The sequence below is a fragment of the Mytilus trossulus genome, chromosome 9 (genome assembly GCF_036588685.1).
Source record: "Mytilus trossulus isolate FHL-02 chromosome 9, PNRI_Mtr1.1.1.hap1, whole genome shotgun sequence".
Lineage (NCBI taxonomy): Eukaryota > Metazoa > Mollusca > Bivalvia > Mytilida > Mytilidae > Mytilus > Mytilus trossulus.
The window spans coordinates 2958858-2976773 of record NC_086381.1 but is presented as its reverse complement, the minus strand read 5'-3'; the positions used below and the strand labels follow the sequence as shown (position 1 = coordinate 2976773).

General features: G+C 32.6%; 1 protein-coding gene across 1 annotated transcript; it reads right to left on the bottom strand.

Moving 5' to 3' along the window:
* Positions 1-1575: 1575 nt before the first annotated feature.
* Positions 1576-3649, bottom strand: LOC134683492 (uncharacterized). Its single transcript, XM_063542801.1, has one exon. The coding sequence runs from the start codon at positions 3647-3649 to the stop codon at positions 1736-1738; it is 1914 nt and encodes a 637-aa protein (XP_063398871.1). The 3' UTR covers positions 1576-1735.
* Positions 3650-17916: the final 14267 nt, after the last annotated feature.

The following is a 17916-nucleotide window of genomic DNA, read 5'->3' as shown; positions in this document are numbered from 1 at the left end:
ATTGTTTTTCTGTTTGTCTTTTTTCATTTTTAGCCATAGCGTTGTCAGTTTGTTTTAGATTTATGAGTTTGACTGTGCCTTTGGTATCTTTCGTCCCTCTTTTTTTACGCTCAGGTATTTCATATCCAATCTTTTATGGTATTATTCAATACAAAGCACAAACATGTCAGTATTCACCTCAAAAACAAACTCTTTACACAGACTTATTAACACGGGATATAGTTACGATACTGTTTTCAGATCATTAAAGATTGCATATTTTGGCTTTAATATTGATTCACTCCTAGGGTCTTTGCATCGGAATTAAACAAATTTACTAGTATTCTAAAATTCTGTTGGCATGACACGGATTATGTTCTTCTGATATCTTTTATGATGACATAATACTAAACCCCTAACAAGAGGGATTGTGCTTGATATGCATATGCCGAGGACACAATCTTTCACTTTTTAATTGAGGCCTGGAGCTGGCATGTCAGTTACTGTTTGTAGTCCTAAAAGGCTTTGTAAATTTTTGTATTATTGTCATTTTGCTTAGTTTCATTTATTACCTATTCTGACATCGGACTCGAACTTCTCTTAAACGAAGTTTTACTATGTGTATTGTTGTGCGTTTGTTGTTTATACATTGGCTAGATGTATAAGGGAGGGTTGAGATCTCAAAAATATATTTAAAAGTAAAATCACAAAAAAACTGTACTCTGAGGAAAATTTAATCGGATAGTCCCTTGATTGTACCTGGTTTCATAGCGCTAAATCTCTCACTTGTATACATGTTGCATCAAATTCCGTTATATATCCAACGATGCGTGACAAAAACAGACATAATAAATAAAATACTCAAAATATGGGTACAGCAGTCATGACTGTGTTACAATCTCAAAACAAACAAGCATTTACAAAAGAGCACAAACGCATCTTTTAAATAAATTAAAACAAATTAATTGCTTCGCGTGTCTGAAGTCAGTAAATGTAAACGTCACATAAGAAAACAATTTGTCGTTCAATGTTTATTCAAAACAATTCTAATTTTACATGGGAAAGGGTAGTATACAGGGTTAAAAAAAAGAAAATAACCCGCCGCATTTTTGCGTCCATCCTAAGTCAGAAACCTCTGGTCTTATATATATGAGTTTTAATTTTAGTTTTTGTTTATAATTCCGAGTTTAGTATGACGTTCATTATCACAGAAATATAAACATATTTGTTTAGGGGCCAGCCGAAGGACTGCTATGGGTTCGGGAGTTTCTCGATGCATTGAAAAAACTAATTGGTGGCCTTCGGCTCTTGTCTGCTCTATGGTCGGGTTGTTATCTCTTTGACACATTCCCCATTTTCATTCTCAATTTTATTTTTAATTATAGTTCATTTACAATCTTTGGAGATTAGTGTTACGTCCATTATCACTGATCAAGTACACCTTTTTGTTTCATTTGTTCCATTCTCAATTTTACTTTTTGTTTAAGAACCAACTGAAGTACGCCTCCGGGTATTTAATTTTCTCGTTGTGTTAAAGACCTGAAAAGGAAATATGGGAATAATTCAATATGTTTTAGATATTGTTTTATTTCTCCAATAAGTAGTGAAAGTATTCATTTTTATTAAAACATGTTAAGCCTCTATGTTGTTCGATCCCATTGTTAACACAACTTGTGTTACATGTGAAAATCGCTACTTCAAGTATCTGCAACTTCTTTTAAATGATTGCTGAAATTAGGAGTATTTTTTCTGGTGTTCACTGTTCCATTTTCATAAATTCGAAGAATCGTTTAACTTCATTCGATTGTTGGCTATGATACATTTCTTTTGCCAAGGTTTCTAATTTGCGTCTTTCCATATGAGTAAGTTTATATTTGATTGTCTCTTTAAACTCTTGTGTAGCTTCAACTGCCTCTTCGGTTGTTTTATCATTCAGGTCTGGTGCTATCACATCGAATATGTGTTTTTGCTTGACTGGATTTAAAGAATTTATGATTGTGTCTTCCAAATCCCCGAATTTCCAAATAAATATTCCTTCGTAAGATAATTTGTCAGACAATTTGTCAAATCCATTTTTTTCCTTTAAAAAGTCTTCGATCGCTCTATCCTCAAATTGTGAGTAGTTTCCATAAGAATCTTTAAGTGTCTTAAATCCCGCTATCTTTTTTTTGGTTTCGTCCAACGTAATATATTTGTCACGATCAAAGAGCCATTTTGCAGACAAACCTGTCTTTTTACAAAAGTCGCTAATAGGAGTATCAAATGTTTTAGAACCAAGGACAACCATTTGATGGCTTATGATACTATGTCTCTCATCGCGGACTACATATGTGGAACCAACAATATAATCAAACAGACCTTCTAAAATAATCTTATCTGATATACCTTCTACGCAAAGTATTTTAGCTGCAAAAATGAGTTTCTTCAGAGTGTCAACATCCGTTATGCGTCTGTTTATATCACAGATTGCATGAATACCACAGGAAACTTTGGATGAATATTCATGTGTTTTCTTTCTGAAGAATACGTGTGTTTTCTCTGCCGTGATACTGTTTATCAGGAATGGGTTGTGTGATATTACAATCACTACTTTGTCCCTACTTTCGCTTCGAAGGATATCCCGCATCCTTTCAACCATCTGCGGATGCATGCATCGATCAGGTTCCTCTAGGCAAATTGTGTTGAAATTCTTATGTGCCATAATTAGTGAGAACTGTTTAGCTTCGATGACACCCTCTGGTGTTTTCAAAAGATGAAATTTAGAAGAATATGTCTCTTTTACAAATATTTCGTTCGGATTTTGTGTTGGTTCAAATTCATATTTGGAGGGATTAGTCAGAAACTTGAATATACTATCCGCTTTAACATGATCGACATCTTCTGATGTCAGTAGCGTGTTTATAATTTCGGCTCTTTTACACGCCTCAGTATAATTTTTTCCCTTACAGGCAATGTTCTCACTTCTAGTCCACTGCAGAGCACCAATAGCTCTCATGGGCATTGTTGCAACATACGTTGATTCCAAATCTTTTAGAAACTTCATATGTTTTAAATTATATTTAAAATTCTCAACAGCTATACCCTCATCTGTCCAATGTCTTTGTATTTCATCGTCTGTTATAGACGGAAATTTCTCTCTCGATTCCAAAACGCATTGGATAAAGTGTTGATCGAAATTGGTTTGTTCATCTGATGTTGAAGCAGACGAAAGGCTTGCCAAAATCTCAGTTAGCCTTTGTGATGTTTCAGCATTGGCTGTCATTCGATATGGCTCTGTAAGTGTGTCATTTTCTATATTATCATAATAGATCATTTGAATCACTGACAATGGCGAATCGCGCTTTTTGAGGCATATTATTTTGACAAATCTTTTATCTGGTCCCGGTGTTTTTATCACTCCTGAATATACACTAGATATGTTTTTAAAATTTCTTATTGTGGTATTCACTTTTATATGAAATTCACAAAAGGCATAAGCATTTTCACTTTCGTCATATGATGATGATATTGAAGTGTTGATATCAGTTGACATACATCTTCTGAGTATTTCTAATGCACTTGTTTTTCCTGAAGAATTAGCACCAATGAAAAAATGTGAACCTTTTTCAAAGGTCAAGCATTGAAAATCTTCGAAATGGATAAAATTCTTAAAAACCATTTGCCGTAACATCTACAAAATTAATTATATACATTAGCATTACATTCCTTTTTTTCGTCGACTTTGGAACAAAAAAGAATGATAGCAAAAATACCGAATTTCAAGTAACAGTTACACAATAAACGAATGGAAACAACTGTCATATTCTTGACTCGATACATACAGACAGTTTCTAGCATGTAAAAAATGACGTATTAAAACTTGTTTTATAGCTGATTTTAAAAAACGTGTTTGATAGCTAATTAAAACACTCATGTTCATGACAGTCAAATAGAATTCCATTAAATTGACAACAATGTGTGAGCAAAATAGTTATCAAAGGTACAAGGATTATAATTTAGTACGTCAGACGCGCGTTTCGTCTAGATAAGACTCATCAGTGACGCTCATATCGTAATATTTATAAAGCCACACTAGTACAAAATTGAAGAGCATTGAGGATCCAAAATTCAAAACGATTTGCCAAAAACGGATAAGGTAATCTATGCCTGGGATAAGAAAATCCTTTGCATTTCGAAAAATTGAAGGTTTTGTAAACAGGAAATTTATAATAATGACCACATTATTGATATTCATGTCAACACCGAAGTGTTGACTACTGGGCTGGTGATACCCTCGGGGACGAAACGTCCACCAGCAGTGGCATCGACCCAGTGGTGTAAATAGTTATGAAAGGTACCAGGATTATAATTTAGTACGCCAGACGCGCGTTCCGTCTAGATAGGACTCATCAGTGACGCTCATATCAAAATATTTATAAAGCCTAACTAACACACAGTTAAAGAGCATTGAGGATCCAAAATTCCAAAAAGTTGTGCCAAAAACGGCTAAGGTAATCTATGCCTGGGATAAAACAATCCTTAGTTTTTCGAAAAATTCAAAGTTTTGTAAACAGATAATTTACAAAAATGACCACATTATTGATATTTATGTCAACACCGAAGTGTTGACTACCGGGCTGGTGATACCCTCGGGGACGAAACGTCCACCAGCAGTGGCATCGACCCAGTGGTGTAAATAGTTTAGTACGCCAGACGCGCGTTTCGTCTAGACAAAACAAATAAAAAGAAAAGGGAAATGTGGCAAACATTGGGGTACAGCAGTCAACATTTTAACAAATGAAACCAAACTCACATATATATGTACACTCAATAGACAGTTGGTCCGACGGCACATTTCTTTTTGACAATAAATGAAAATGAAAAAAAAAATAAAACCTGCGTTTTCTCCATAATATTTTTAGTTTGTTGTACTACATTGGGACAAAGTGTTTCAAAAGTAAACTGCATATGTTCTAACTCAAAATATGAACAGTTGTATGTTAACGAGGTCTTGAAATCTTTTGAACGTTTCCGAAGTGGTTATATTTTACCTTTAATAGCTGGACCAGAATCACTATTTTACTTTAAAATTCATGACGAAAATATTTATACAAGTGTGATTTCACCCCCTTCTTACTTTTTGAGGCATAAAACTTGAAGAAATACATTTGGTAGGGGTATAAAAAAAGAAGAAGAATCACAAAAATACTGAAAATCATTTTGGAAAGTCCATAATCACATGGCAAAATCAAATAACAAAACGCATAAAAAACGAATGGACAAAAACTGTCATACTTGGTACAGGCATTTTCAAATGTAGAAAATGGTGGATTAAACCTGTTCTATAGCGCTTATCCTCTCACTTTAATGACAGTCTCATCAAATTCCGTTATATTTACATTGATGCGTTAAATAAACAGATACAATACATAAAATAGTCAAAATATGGGTACATCAGTCATCATCGTATACCTATTTTAAAAGGGACAATTTGACAGAACACAAAAACTTCTACTATCTTCGAACTAGGGACTATATTCGTTGACAACAAAAACAAAGGGCGATAACTGTGTTCCCGGCCAAATTGAGGATAAAAGGTATTGTAAGAAAGTGATTGGAAAAGTTATACTAGTATGGTTTATATTTTCATTTCATTAGAAGTTATTTTTTTACGTTGTGCTGTCATTGAAGACTTGTATTGAAGTTATGGTACTTGTACAAAGACGACTGCTTGATGTTCTTTTGATTTTTCATGCATTTAACATTGTCACATTTTTTTAAAAAACTATGAGAAAACTACAAAGATTTTATACGATTTTCAAAAATTACTTTTATTTTACTATACATTATAAAATCAAGAAAAAGGTAGGAGTATAAGCCGACAAAAATGTTATTGGAACAACAGGATTTAGAACATCCGACACAAATAGAAAAAAAACACCACAAGAGTAAAAAATCCATAAATCTAGGAATCACACAGGTATGGTAAAAATGTACATTATTCAGGCACTTTTGCAACTGATAATATAACTGTTACAATTGAAATTAAAACAAACTAATAAGATACTATTACTATAAACATAAGAGGAATAAGAAAACTATCAAGTTTAACATAACTGAAATAAAAATAATCATATTAACATAAGCATAAATTGCATACCTTGCAAATGAAAATGATCTGTTTACTATTTAAAACACCCAAACGCACCATAGCAACAAGATATACAATGGGTATCAATAATTAAGAAATAGTATGCAGTCAAATTAAGGTTGCATTATTTGCTTTATTTAAATCAATGAGACGAGACGCAATGTGTAGTATAGTTACGTGCATTAGTGAACTTTGTATAAATTAAGTACATTTAAAGTAAATACTATCCCTGTTATATGGATTTTAGTGTAAAGACCTCATTAACAGTCAGAGAAAAAACATGACCTTCTGCAATGCCTAGATTCATATATTGATAAATTATACAGCCACAGATGTACATATGTTTATATAAAAATAATTCAATTTTGAATGTAACGTGTCTTCTGATTGGTTGACGTTGTTTTGTTTATCAGCTCAAAGACACTGGTTTAAAATGAAATTTAGAACTACGTTATAAGAAATGACTGTTGATATCAAATCAAGCGTTGTACATTAGAGTCAAGCGGTAGAGATGTAATGTCCTGCACTGAAGATAAAAAAAAAGACCATTACTGAAGATATAAACCAGAACGCTGGAGATGAAAAGTCTAATGTTGTAGATATATTATCAGTTAGACGCTGAAGATGTGAAGTTTTGGCTCTTTACATGTCAATTCAAGCGCTGTAGATTTAAAGTCAAGCAACTAAGATGGTCTACATCTCAAGCACTACACTTTGATTTGTCATTAGCGCTAAACGCTTGACTTCATATCTATAGCGCTGAAAAGATGAAGGAAACAAACTCACGTTTTAAACTTAAAAAAATATATTATTCAATTTTATTCTATTTAGATCCTAATAATGTATAACTGGACTTCAAAACAGCAAACTTTTTATCTTAAAATGAGACAAACAGTAAACATTGTGGTTTTGAAGTCCATCGTCATAGATCTAAAATTCTAGCGTCATAAATCTTGAAGGAAAGCTTCATAAATTGAAATTACAGTGTGGAAGATTTAAAGTCCACCTCAAAATATTAAAGTTCAATCGCCCGGGATGTATCAACTCCTGCGCTCGACTTTATATCTACAGCGCTGCAAATTTTTATCCACAGCGCAGGAATTTGGATCCCAAGCGCGTGGCTTTAGATCTTTAGCGGTACAAGGACTTTAGATCTGTAATGCTGGAACTTCAAATTAACGGCGCTGGATTTTTATTCTCAAGCACTGGAATGAAAAAAAAACACTCTGAGCAGAAAACAATTCTAAAATTATAAGGATCGGAAGAAAATACAATGCGAAATTACTTAAAAACACCGAAATTCGACGAAAATTCAAAACGGAAAGCCCGTAATCAAATGACAACCTGAAAAGCTTAAATACATCAAATGAGTGGATAGCAACCGTTATTTTTCTGACTGGGTATGTGTATACACCACAACACGAGAAAAACTATAAAATCAACTTAAATGAAAAAGTTTATGGTTTTGTTTACATAACTGATGGAAATGTATTTCAAAGACAATCTTTATCTTTTCTTTATTTTTATATTAAATCACCTACTATAATGATTTTTTTATTTGTTAATTTTGTAGTTATAATCAGGTTTGTTTATTTTACATTTTGTACATACTGTTTACTCATATCTTACTTTATGGTACATGTATATGTTTTGTTCTTTACATGCGGTAACCTGTAATTGTTCACAAATTACGCCATTTGATCAATTAATACAGAAAAAAATGAATAAAAAATAATAGATCTATGTGTGCATACCTTGCTCGTTTTAAATATTTTACTTGAATCGCTTTAATTAGAATAAGCTTATGCATGCTTTGTTCAGTAACACTGTGGATAGTAAAAGTGCATGTACATGTAATGAAAGACAGACATTTGAATATATGCGTCCTTGTCTCTGATAATGAAAATGTTGAGTACAATATACATATAGATATGTAATATAGATTAGGTTTGTCAAACTGTTTAAATGTTGACTTACATGTTGATCTCGATTATAGATCATTTTAAGTGTTTGTTTCAAGCTGTTTCAATATTGACATATGATGTATACATGCATATTATACTTTACCGTTTTAAAAATTATTTTAAAGGAAGATATATATACCAACCAAATATCGACCGACAACATAGTAAACAAATGAATAAAACAGGAGAAAAGATAACCAAAAACTGCACATTGATATATGGTATTAATAGATTTCACACAAAACAAAACCCCCTACCCTTAAAATATGCTTCAACCTTAAGATCAATATGCTTCATTCTTTTCGCAATTTCTTTCATTTGTTAATGATTGGTTTTAATCAAAGCAATATTTTGGACACACTGCAAAGACTATATATTGAAAATATGCATAATTGCCACGAAGACAACTCTCCACAAGAGACCAAATGACACAGAAATAAACAACTATAGGTCACTATACGGCCTTCAACAATGAGCAAAGCCCATACCGCATAGTTAGCTATAAAAGGCCCCTAAATGACCATGTAAAATCAATTCAAACGAGAAAACTAACGGCCTTATTTATATAAAGAATGAACGAAAAACTAATAAGTAACACATAAACAAACGACAACCACTGAATTACAAGCTCCTGACTTGGGACAGGCACATACATACATTATGTGGCGGGGTTAAACATGATAGTGGAATCCCAACCCTCTCCTAACCTTTGACAGTGGTATAACAGTAAAACATAAGAAAGAACTATAAAATTCAGTTGAAAAAGGCTTAACTCATCAGATGGACAAAAATACATGTGGATGTGACCGGGTCGCATTTAAGTCCATTATATTGAAAATATTGTGTGAAAAATTCAAACTTCTTTTAAAACGTACTTGCTGGTGGATGTACCAATCTTCAGTCAATTATCAATAGCAGATATACTTCCTTTCAACGCACGAAAATCTTAGTTTTTAATGATACGTCTTCGGTAAAATCAACGTGGGTGTACAAAACATTTAAATCTCATTGCAACTAGAAAAAAAATCATTAAGGAAATATAATCCTCATTCATATCGACTAGAATCTGTTTCAATATCATTACAGATTGATTTAAGTAATTTTCTGTAACATGGGCACATATGCCAATTTACTGAATGGGACACATTCATCCAAAGTCTTCGACGGGGATTTCCCCGAAGGTATCACCATCCCAGTTGTCAGTACTTCTGTGTTGGCTTGAGTTATCGTTGATACATTTATCATTATAAAATAACTGCTAACCAAATTTGGAATTTTTGAAATACTAAGGCTTTTCTACCTCATGAATTTTCGGTCCTCAATGCTCTTCAACCTCGTACTTTATTTGGCCTTTTGACATTTTTTGTTTCAAGCGTCACTGATGAGTTTTTTGTAGACGAAACGCGCGTCCGGCGTACATATAAAATTTTAATCATGGTATCTATGATGAGTTTATTTACAACCACTGGGTCGATGCCACTGCTAATGGAGAATAATTTCCCCGAGGGAATCACCAGCTCAGTAGTCAGTACTTCTGTGTTGACTTTAGTTATCATTGATTTGTTTCAAGAAAGTAATCTATAATTCATGAATAAACATATATTGATACTTACATTATCTGCCTTGTTGTTTAAAAGTTTAGTTTTGAACAGTTAAAGAACAATATGCTAAATTAACATTTCCCAAGAAAAAAAGATATTCAATTAAAAAGATTCATCTTATAATAATTTACTACCAAATAGAATACATTGTAACATACACATTACTGTTTATTTATATCTATATAATTACAATTAGAATCCCATAGGATTTGTCCCATGGGATATTAAAAATCCCATGGGATAATAAAAATCCCATGGGATTTTTTTTGTCCCGTGGGACAACAAATATCCCATGGGACTACAATAATCCCATGGGACAAAAAAAAATCCCATGATTTTATAATTCAAATTGCAAAATAAATATGAAAGTAACTGTAGAAAACCGATGAAATTATTGAATCCCATGTAATTCTGCACATTTTGGTTATATACATGATATTGTAGCTCTTGTTTGAGGCGGCGGCGGATTTGCAAATGAGTGTTTTGCAAATTAAAAGTGTCCAGTGTTTACGGATTCATTGCATCTATTAGATTATAAATCAAACAGAAGTATGAACAAAAGGATCTTGGTCACTACATCTGACTGACACTTGCTAGGTCAGCTCCTCTTTACCCACTATCTGCGATGTTGGTTTTCTGGTGGTTTGCTTAACGACTTTCTACTTTTGATTACAGAAACACAATCAACGCTGTTCAACGATTACATTATATTTTACTGGATCTTATCAATGACATAGATAGTGTTTGATCTTTAAACTGTAAACTGTATCCCAGGCTTATGTCAACTGATTTTAGATTTTAAGTACTACGTACGTTATTCGGTGTTCATGTGTTATATATAAAACTAATGCCAATCCTGATAAATAGTGGAAAGCTTTTTATTTTAATGATGAACAGTTAACGTTCATCCTTTGGATGTATAGTCTGTAGATTATATAGTTATTTTGATAGTGAAATCCTGAAGAGTGGATTAATTAAAAAATATTAAATTTCGTTTACTAGTATATATTAATGGATACTAGTTAACAGCAATTAAGGAAATAACAGGGTCTTTAATTTCAAGAAGTATTAAAACATTGTAAGAGTAATCAGAACTATGCTACTTTTTATTTAAAAACAAGGGTACATTTCTTTCTAACACAAACGATGCAAAACGCACATGTTTAATCATTTGTTTCTTATATCCGTTTGCAAAGTTGTAACAATCTTTGACAAACTATGAATTCGCCAAAAATGAGTCGTTTGTTATGAGTAATTTTTTTTTTGCAGTCCTATAAACCCAAATATCAGGTTAAAAAAAGTTTAATTCTAGAAATTGTTGGCTCCTCAGAGGTGTACATCTTTAATTGTAATGTAGATATTGCATATGTTCTTTATTATCAATTACTGTGAATGAATGTCATCTTTGACTGGATTAACCATATGTATAGTGTCCGACTGGGATTGTTTTGTTTTACTTATGTGTGAATTGGTTCTTGTTTGACTTAGTTTTTATCGTGTAATATTTCATGTGATTAGAACGATGACCTGCAACTTCACAAGTATAATTGTTTTCTTCATGATTGTTCATCTTATTCTGGATAACTCTTTAGACAATAAACGACTCCAAAAGACATTTTGTCTCAGTAACAATTCAGTGTTTTCCATTGTCCGATGGACGATGATCGTTGTTATTTTTCAGTTTACATGTTGTATTGACTATTATATTATTTGGGTTGTGCATTTCTCTGTGCTGAGTGTTCTTTCGTTTGTTTGTGCTGTATTTCTGGTACGTGATGAAGTCATTTAGCAATATATTCTAACAGAGACATGTATTGTCAAAATGCGCATCTGGTGCAGGAAAATTGGAACCGTTACTGTTATAACTACCACTATGTCGATGCCTCTGCTGGTCGACTGTTAGTCCCCGAGGGTATCGCCAGCCCTGTAGCGAGTACTTCGGTACTGGCATGAATATATACGGAATTGTAATACATGCATATTTTTGCATGTTACATTTCAAACTGGAACTAGCAACGTTGAAATGTAACAATAATAAAAAAAAAATGAATTATTCTTCGATTTACTTGATAATTTATTATAATAGTAATAATGATGAATTCTTAGGATGCGTATGTTTTACTGACTTATTTGAAACTCTATATGATATTTTACTTCATTCACTCTCAGTTATGACTTTGGCTAAAAAGACTGACTTGATTATTTATAAAGTTTGAAAAATTAATTATTCAAAAAATACTCATTGTAGATACACAATTATTTTACAGAGTTAAGTTTAATAATAAAATTTTTTTTTAAATCATTGATATTTTGCATCTGTATAACATGTTTCGGCAGTATATATCCAGGACGCGATTTCAACGAGACTGAAACGTCATTAAAATACATCCTTATAATTAAGTGATGTGATATGATTATAACTGACAAAAAAATTACAAAAGTTAACGTCTGTGATTATGATTCATGTAAGTATCACAATTCTGCTAAATTAAAAGATATATAATATGCGACATGTATCATGCTGTTTGTAGATCTCTTTAGTAAAAGAGGTTCTTCAATCCAAAGCTGCATTGAATAAAACATTTGTAAAATTGTAATGAACGATTGTTGTTGTTCGATACCATGACTGATACGTATTTTCGTTCCCAATTTGAGCATTTAAATGAATGTCTATCCAGAGACGCTGTAGACCGAAATTGTTTATTCCAAAACTTCTTAAAACGATGACGAGTTGATAAAAAAAGACAAAAAGTATAGACAAAACCGGGCAAAGAATCAAAGCTTTGCATTAGGGAAATATATTCCTAAATCCAAATTGATTTTTGAAAAATAAATGTTACAGCAAGTCATTTCAGCTGGATTCTGGCACAACAGATGCTTTGCTTTGGTATTCCATTTCGTTTTTCCGTACGATAATGGAAAATGTTGTAATTTTTATTTGTCAAATTGTTCTGCTTTGCTCGGTCATATATGCAAACAAATTTTTATTCAGATTCTTTTAGGAATTGAAGAAATCGTTTAAACTCCGAATGGTTATACATTTTACTTGAAAGAGTTGCCAATTTGTTTCTTGGTAATTTGGATATTTTTTTTTTAATCTTATTTTTGGTCAATTCTGGGAGACTTTCATCAAATATTTTAATTTGTTCACTTGGGCTTATATTGTGTAAGCAATCTACGATGGTATCCTCTAAATCTCCTAACTTCCATATAAAAATATGTTTGTCTGATAAATTTTTTGACAGTTCTTCGAAACCAGCTGTATCTTTCAGAAATTCATCGACAGGTTTGTCCAGAAAATTTGAGTAATCTCCTTCATCATCCAGATGTGTGTTAATTTTTGTTATCTCTTGTCTGGTTTTGTCCACTATAATATATTTATCCCGATCAAAAAGCCATTTTGCCGACAAACTTGTCTGGTCACAAAACTTCTTCACTGGATTATCAAATGTTTTAGAACCGAGGACTACCAGTTGATGGCTAAGGATGTCATGATTTACATCGTCATCGTATTTTGAATATTTAAAGGTATAATCAAAAAGACCTTCGATTATAATTTTATCTTTTGTGCCTTCCAAACAAAGTACCTTAGCAGCGAAAATAAGTTTCTTAAGATTATCAACATCAGTTATGTTCCTATTTATGTCGTGGATTGCCTGAATGCCACAGGAAACTTTAGTTGCCCGTTGTACATTTTTTCGGAAGAATACGTGAGTTGTTTCTGCAGTAATGCTGTTGATCAGGAAAGGGTTATGAGATATTACAATCACCACTTTGTCCTTATGTAAACTCTCTTTTTGAAAGATATCTCGCATCCTCTCTACCATCTGCGGATGCATGCAACGGTCAGGTTCTTCAAGGCAAATTGTGTTGAAAACTGTATGTGCCATCAGTAGCGAGAACTGTTTAGCTTCGATAATACCTTCGGGTGTCTTCAGAAGAGGGAATTCAGCTGCATGTGTTTCCTTAACAAATATTTCCTCTTGGTTTTGAGGTTTCCTATAAAATTGATACTCAAATGGACCAGTGAGAAATTTAAATATACGCTCCGCTTTCGTTTGATCTACTTTATCGGATTTCATGAGTTCATTTATAATTTCGGCTCTTTCGCATGCTTCTTTATAGTTCTTTTCTTTTTTTATAATTTTTTTACTTCTTGTCCATTGTATCGCACCAATTGCTCTCAACGGCATTGTTGCAACGTATGTGGATTCCAAATATTCAATAAATTGCATTTCTTTTAACTTCTGGCGAAATTCATCGACATTCGATGTCCAATTTGCTTGGAGATCTTCGTCTGTTATAGGCGGCATACTGTCAATTGCGCCAAGAATAATTTCAAGGAGATCATTCTTCTGTTTGTTGATTTGTAAATTATTCTGTTCACTTTGTGGTTTAGTGTCCAACAGTTTTTTCATCGCTTCCACTAGTGTTTCTTCCCCGAACGAATTACCTGCATTAACTGTCTTTTGATTTTTTTCGGTAAGTTCTCCATTTTCTTCTGTTTTGTAATAAATAACGTGAACCAATGTCGATGGAGGTGTGCAATTCCCTCCTAGCCATGCAATTTTTAAATATTTCTTATTGGTTGTCTTAACAACGCCTGAACATATTGTAGATATATTTTCAACAATTTCCGAATTGGTAGGACGAGGGATATCGAATTGACAAAAAGCATACGCATTTTGAGTTTCGTCATATGATGATGATATCGTAGAGTTGATATTGGTTGACATGCATCTTCTGAGTATTTCTAATGTACTTGTCTTTCCAGACGAATTGGCGCCAATGAAAAAATGTGGACCATCTTTGAATGATAAACATTGAAAATCTTTGAAGTGTATAAAATTCCTAAATATCATTTGTCGTAACATCTACAAATAAAAATTGATTGATTTGACATTAACAACCCTCTCAAGCTTAATTAATAATTAATTTGATAACATAAACTCCTTCAGATGCAATTAAAAATATACCCAAACATCATTAGTTTCATATTATCTAGAAATCTGCGCAAATTAAATAAATTTACATACAATTTTCTTATATTAATATTGAAATGTGATATACAAGTTTACTTAAGCTGACATAAAGTATCTAGAAAAATCATGTGTCTGGCGTTCTTTATTGTTATTACGTTATCTTTTTAGGAGCATTTGCCTTTTTGTAAATTATCACTTTTACTTTTAAGTGTTTTTTGGCAATATCTATTTGACGCGGCTCGGTACTTATACGTCCCCTCGTTGTTTGATTGTGCTTTGTGAAGTTATTGTTTTTTTTGGTTTTTTTTGCTAATGTGCATTGTCTATATGCCTTTTTGTGTATCTTTGTTGACATTTTTTATAAGTTTCATTGCGGTTAACATTGTTGACTAATGTACCTCTATTTTTGACATTTCTACCTGTTATAAAATTGTGAATGGAATGTCTGTTTTTTTTTGTTCACACATCTTTGTCAATAAACTGGAATTTAATGTGACTGTCGTACAAGTGAGAAGTAGCTATAAAACCAAGTTAAATCCACTTATATAAGACAATGAGTGTATCATGTCATGACTATTCATTCGTTTGGTGTGAATGAGCTTTTGAATTTTCCTCGGAGTTCGGGCGTTTACTATGTTATTTTTTTCTTTTTACCAAAAGATTTATGTGCCTTAATCGGCTTATCAACTATGAAAATAATAAAATTGTCATGACATCATAGTGAAGATATGAATGTATTGTTGAAAATGTTTTTGCAAAAGCAATTTACATTTGTCCGAGAGAATTGGATAGGTATATCCAATTTCATATTTCCGGAACATAAAAATTACTCTTGTTTTAATGTCTTCCTTTTCGCCTTTTGAAAATTCTCTCTATGTAAAATAACATATATTATTTTTAAAAGAAGAAATTGATACTGAAGAGGCAATTACAATTCAAATTTAAAATTTCAAGTGAAATAGTGTACAATTGTATTCTTAAAGAGGCACTACTGTCAAATACATGTTCACCGATATGACTCAAAGCATTATATTTCATTTATTATAATGTAAAACCTTTATCAAAATTATAAAAAGTCTAAATAACCAATTTAAAGGACATGGGTTCTACAATATGTAGTTTCGAATTGTTTGTATTTTAGTCAGACGCCATTTAATTAACTATCGAATTGACCGTTTATGTAAAATAGGAACGAATGATACCAGAAGGACAGTCAAGCTCATAAATCGAAAATAAACTGACAACGCCATGGCTAAAAATGAAAAAGACAAACAGACAAACAAAAGTACACATGACACGACATATAAAAATAAAAGATAAGCAACACGAACCCTATCAAAAACTGGGGGTGATCTCAGATGCTCCGGATGGGTTAGCAGATCCTGCTCCACATGTGGCACCCGTCATGTTGCTCATGTTATAACAAATCCGGTAAATAGTCTAATTCGGTAGGTCAAATTTATGAGAGGGAAGGGGAATGTGGTTACGACGTCAGGAACATATCAGATATAATCTGTGAAACGGTTATTCAAAAAAGGTCAAACAACTCGTGATGGCGTCCGTAAAATTTACGAACGGATGATTTCAACCTCACAATTTGGAACTCTTGGTGTAAAAGCTTCCTTGTGAGCAGTAACCCTCTTTCAAGAGGGACGAAAGATACCAGAGGGACTGTCAAACTCATAAATCGAAAAAAACTGACAACACCATGGCTTAAAATGAAAAGGACAAACAGACAAAAAAATAGTACACATGACACAACATAGAAAACTAAAGAATAAACAACACGAACCCCACCAAAATCAAGGGGTGATATCAGGTGTTCCGGGAGGGTAAGCAGATCCTGCTCCACATGTGGCATGAACGTCATGATAGCAAATATCGTATTGTTTCAATATAAGCGATGTGAACATAAATTAAAATATAAATTGGTAGCCAACTCGTGCAATTGGATTTTTCTAGTTATATTTATTTTTTAATTATAAAATAAAAATATATGTTTACATGTATAAGAATGATTTTTTGTGGATGGAATCAATCAATCAAATGATTTACCTTTGTTTCACTTTTATTGCTGACATTCTTTTCCTTTAAGTAAATGAACACGAACTTGCCAGTGAATAATTCATTCATATCTTAGATTATTTTTGGACCAAATTGAACCGTAGTGGCTGCTAAAAGCGAATTATTATTTCACTTTTTCACTTTCATTAATGATTGAACAAAAATAAAATTAGGGTTAGGGTGAGGGTTAGGGTTAGGGTTACATAATTTAGAATTTTTATATATTTCGTAGCTAGTGCCTTAAATGAAATCGATATTATAATACACGGTGTGCAACCGGAACAATAAGTTGCTTAATTGATCTATGTATTAATAAGTACTTTACGACGTATTATAATTCCTGGTTTTTTGGGGGAAGAGATGTTATATTTATCTTATTTTAATTGATATGCTTGTGTGTATCTATAAATGTTTTAAACGCAGCTTATTTTGTATTTCTGTTTTTGTTATTCCTTTATTCTTTTTTAATCTCACGTTAATCTAGCGATCATTATTGCACAGTGATTTGAATTGAACCATGGAAGTAATAAAGATTAAATAGTTATCAAAAGTACCAGGATTATAATTTTATACGCCAGACGCGCGTTTCGTCTACATAAGACTCATCAGTGACGCTCAAATCAAAATAGTTAAAAAGCCAAACAAATACAAAGTTGAAGAGCATTGAGGACCCAAAATTCCAAAAAGTTGTGCCAAATACGGCTAAGGTAATCTACTCCTGGGGTTAGAAAATCCTTAGTTTTTCGAAAAATTCAAAGTTTTGTAAACAGAAAATTTATAAAATGACCATATAATTGATATTCATGTCAACACCGAAGTGCTGACTACTGGGCTGGTGATACCCTCGGGGACGAAACGTCCACCAGCAGTGGCATCGACCCAGTGGTGTAAATAGTTATCAAAAGTACCAGGATTATAATTTTATACGCCAGACGCGCGTTTCGTCTTCATAAGACTCATCAGTGACGCTCAAATCAAAATAGTTAAAAAGCCAAACAAATACAAAGTTGAAGAGCATTGAGGACCCAAAATTCCAAAAAGTTGTGCCAAATACGGCTAAGGTAATCTACTCCTGGGGTTAGAAAATCCTTAGTTTTTCGAAAAATTCAAAGTTTTGTAAACAGAAAATTTATAAAATGACCATATAATTGATATTCATGTCAACACCGAAGTGCTGACTACTGGGCTGGTGATAC

Coding starts and splice junctions, on each gene's coding strand:
- LOC134683492 (XM_063542801.1), bottom strand. CDS start 3,649: ATGTTACGGCAAATGGTTTTTAAGAATTTTATCCATTTCGAAGATTTT.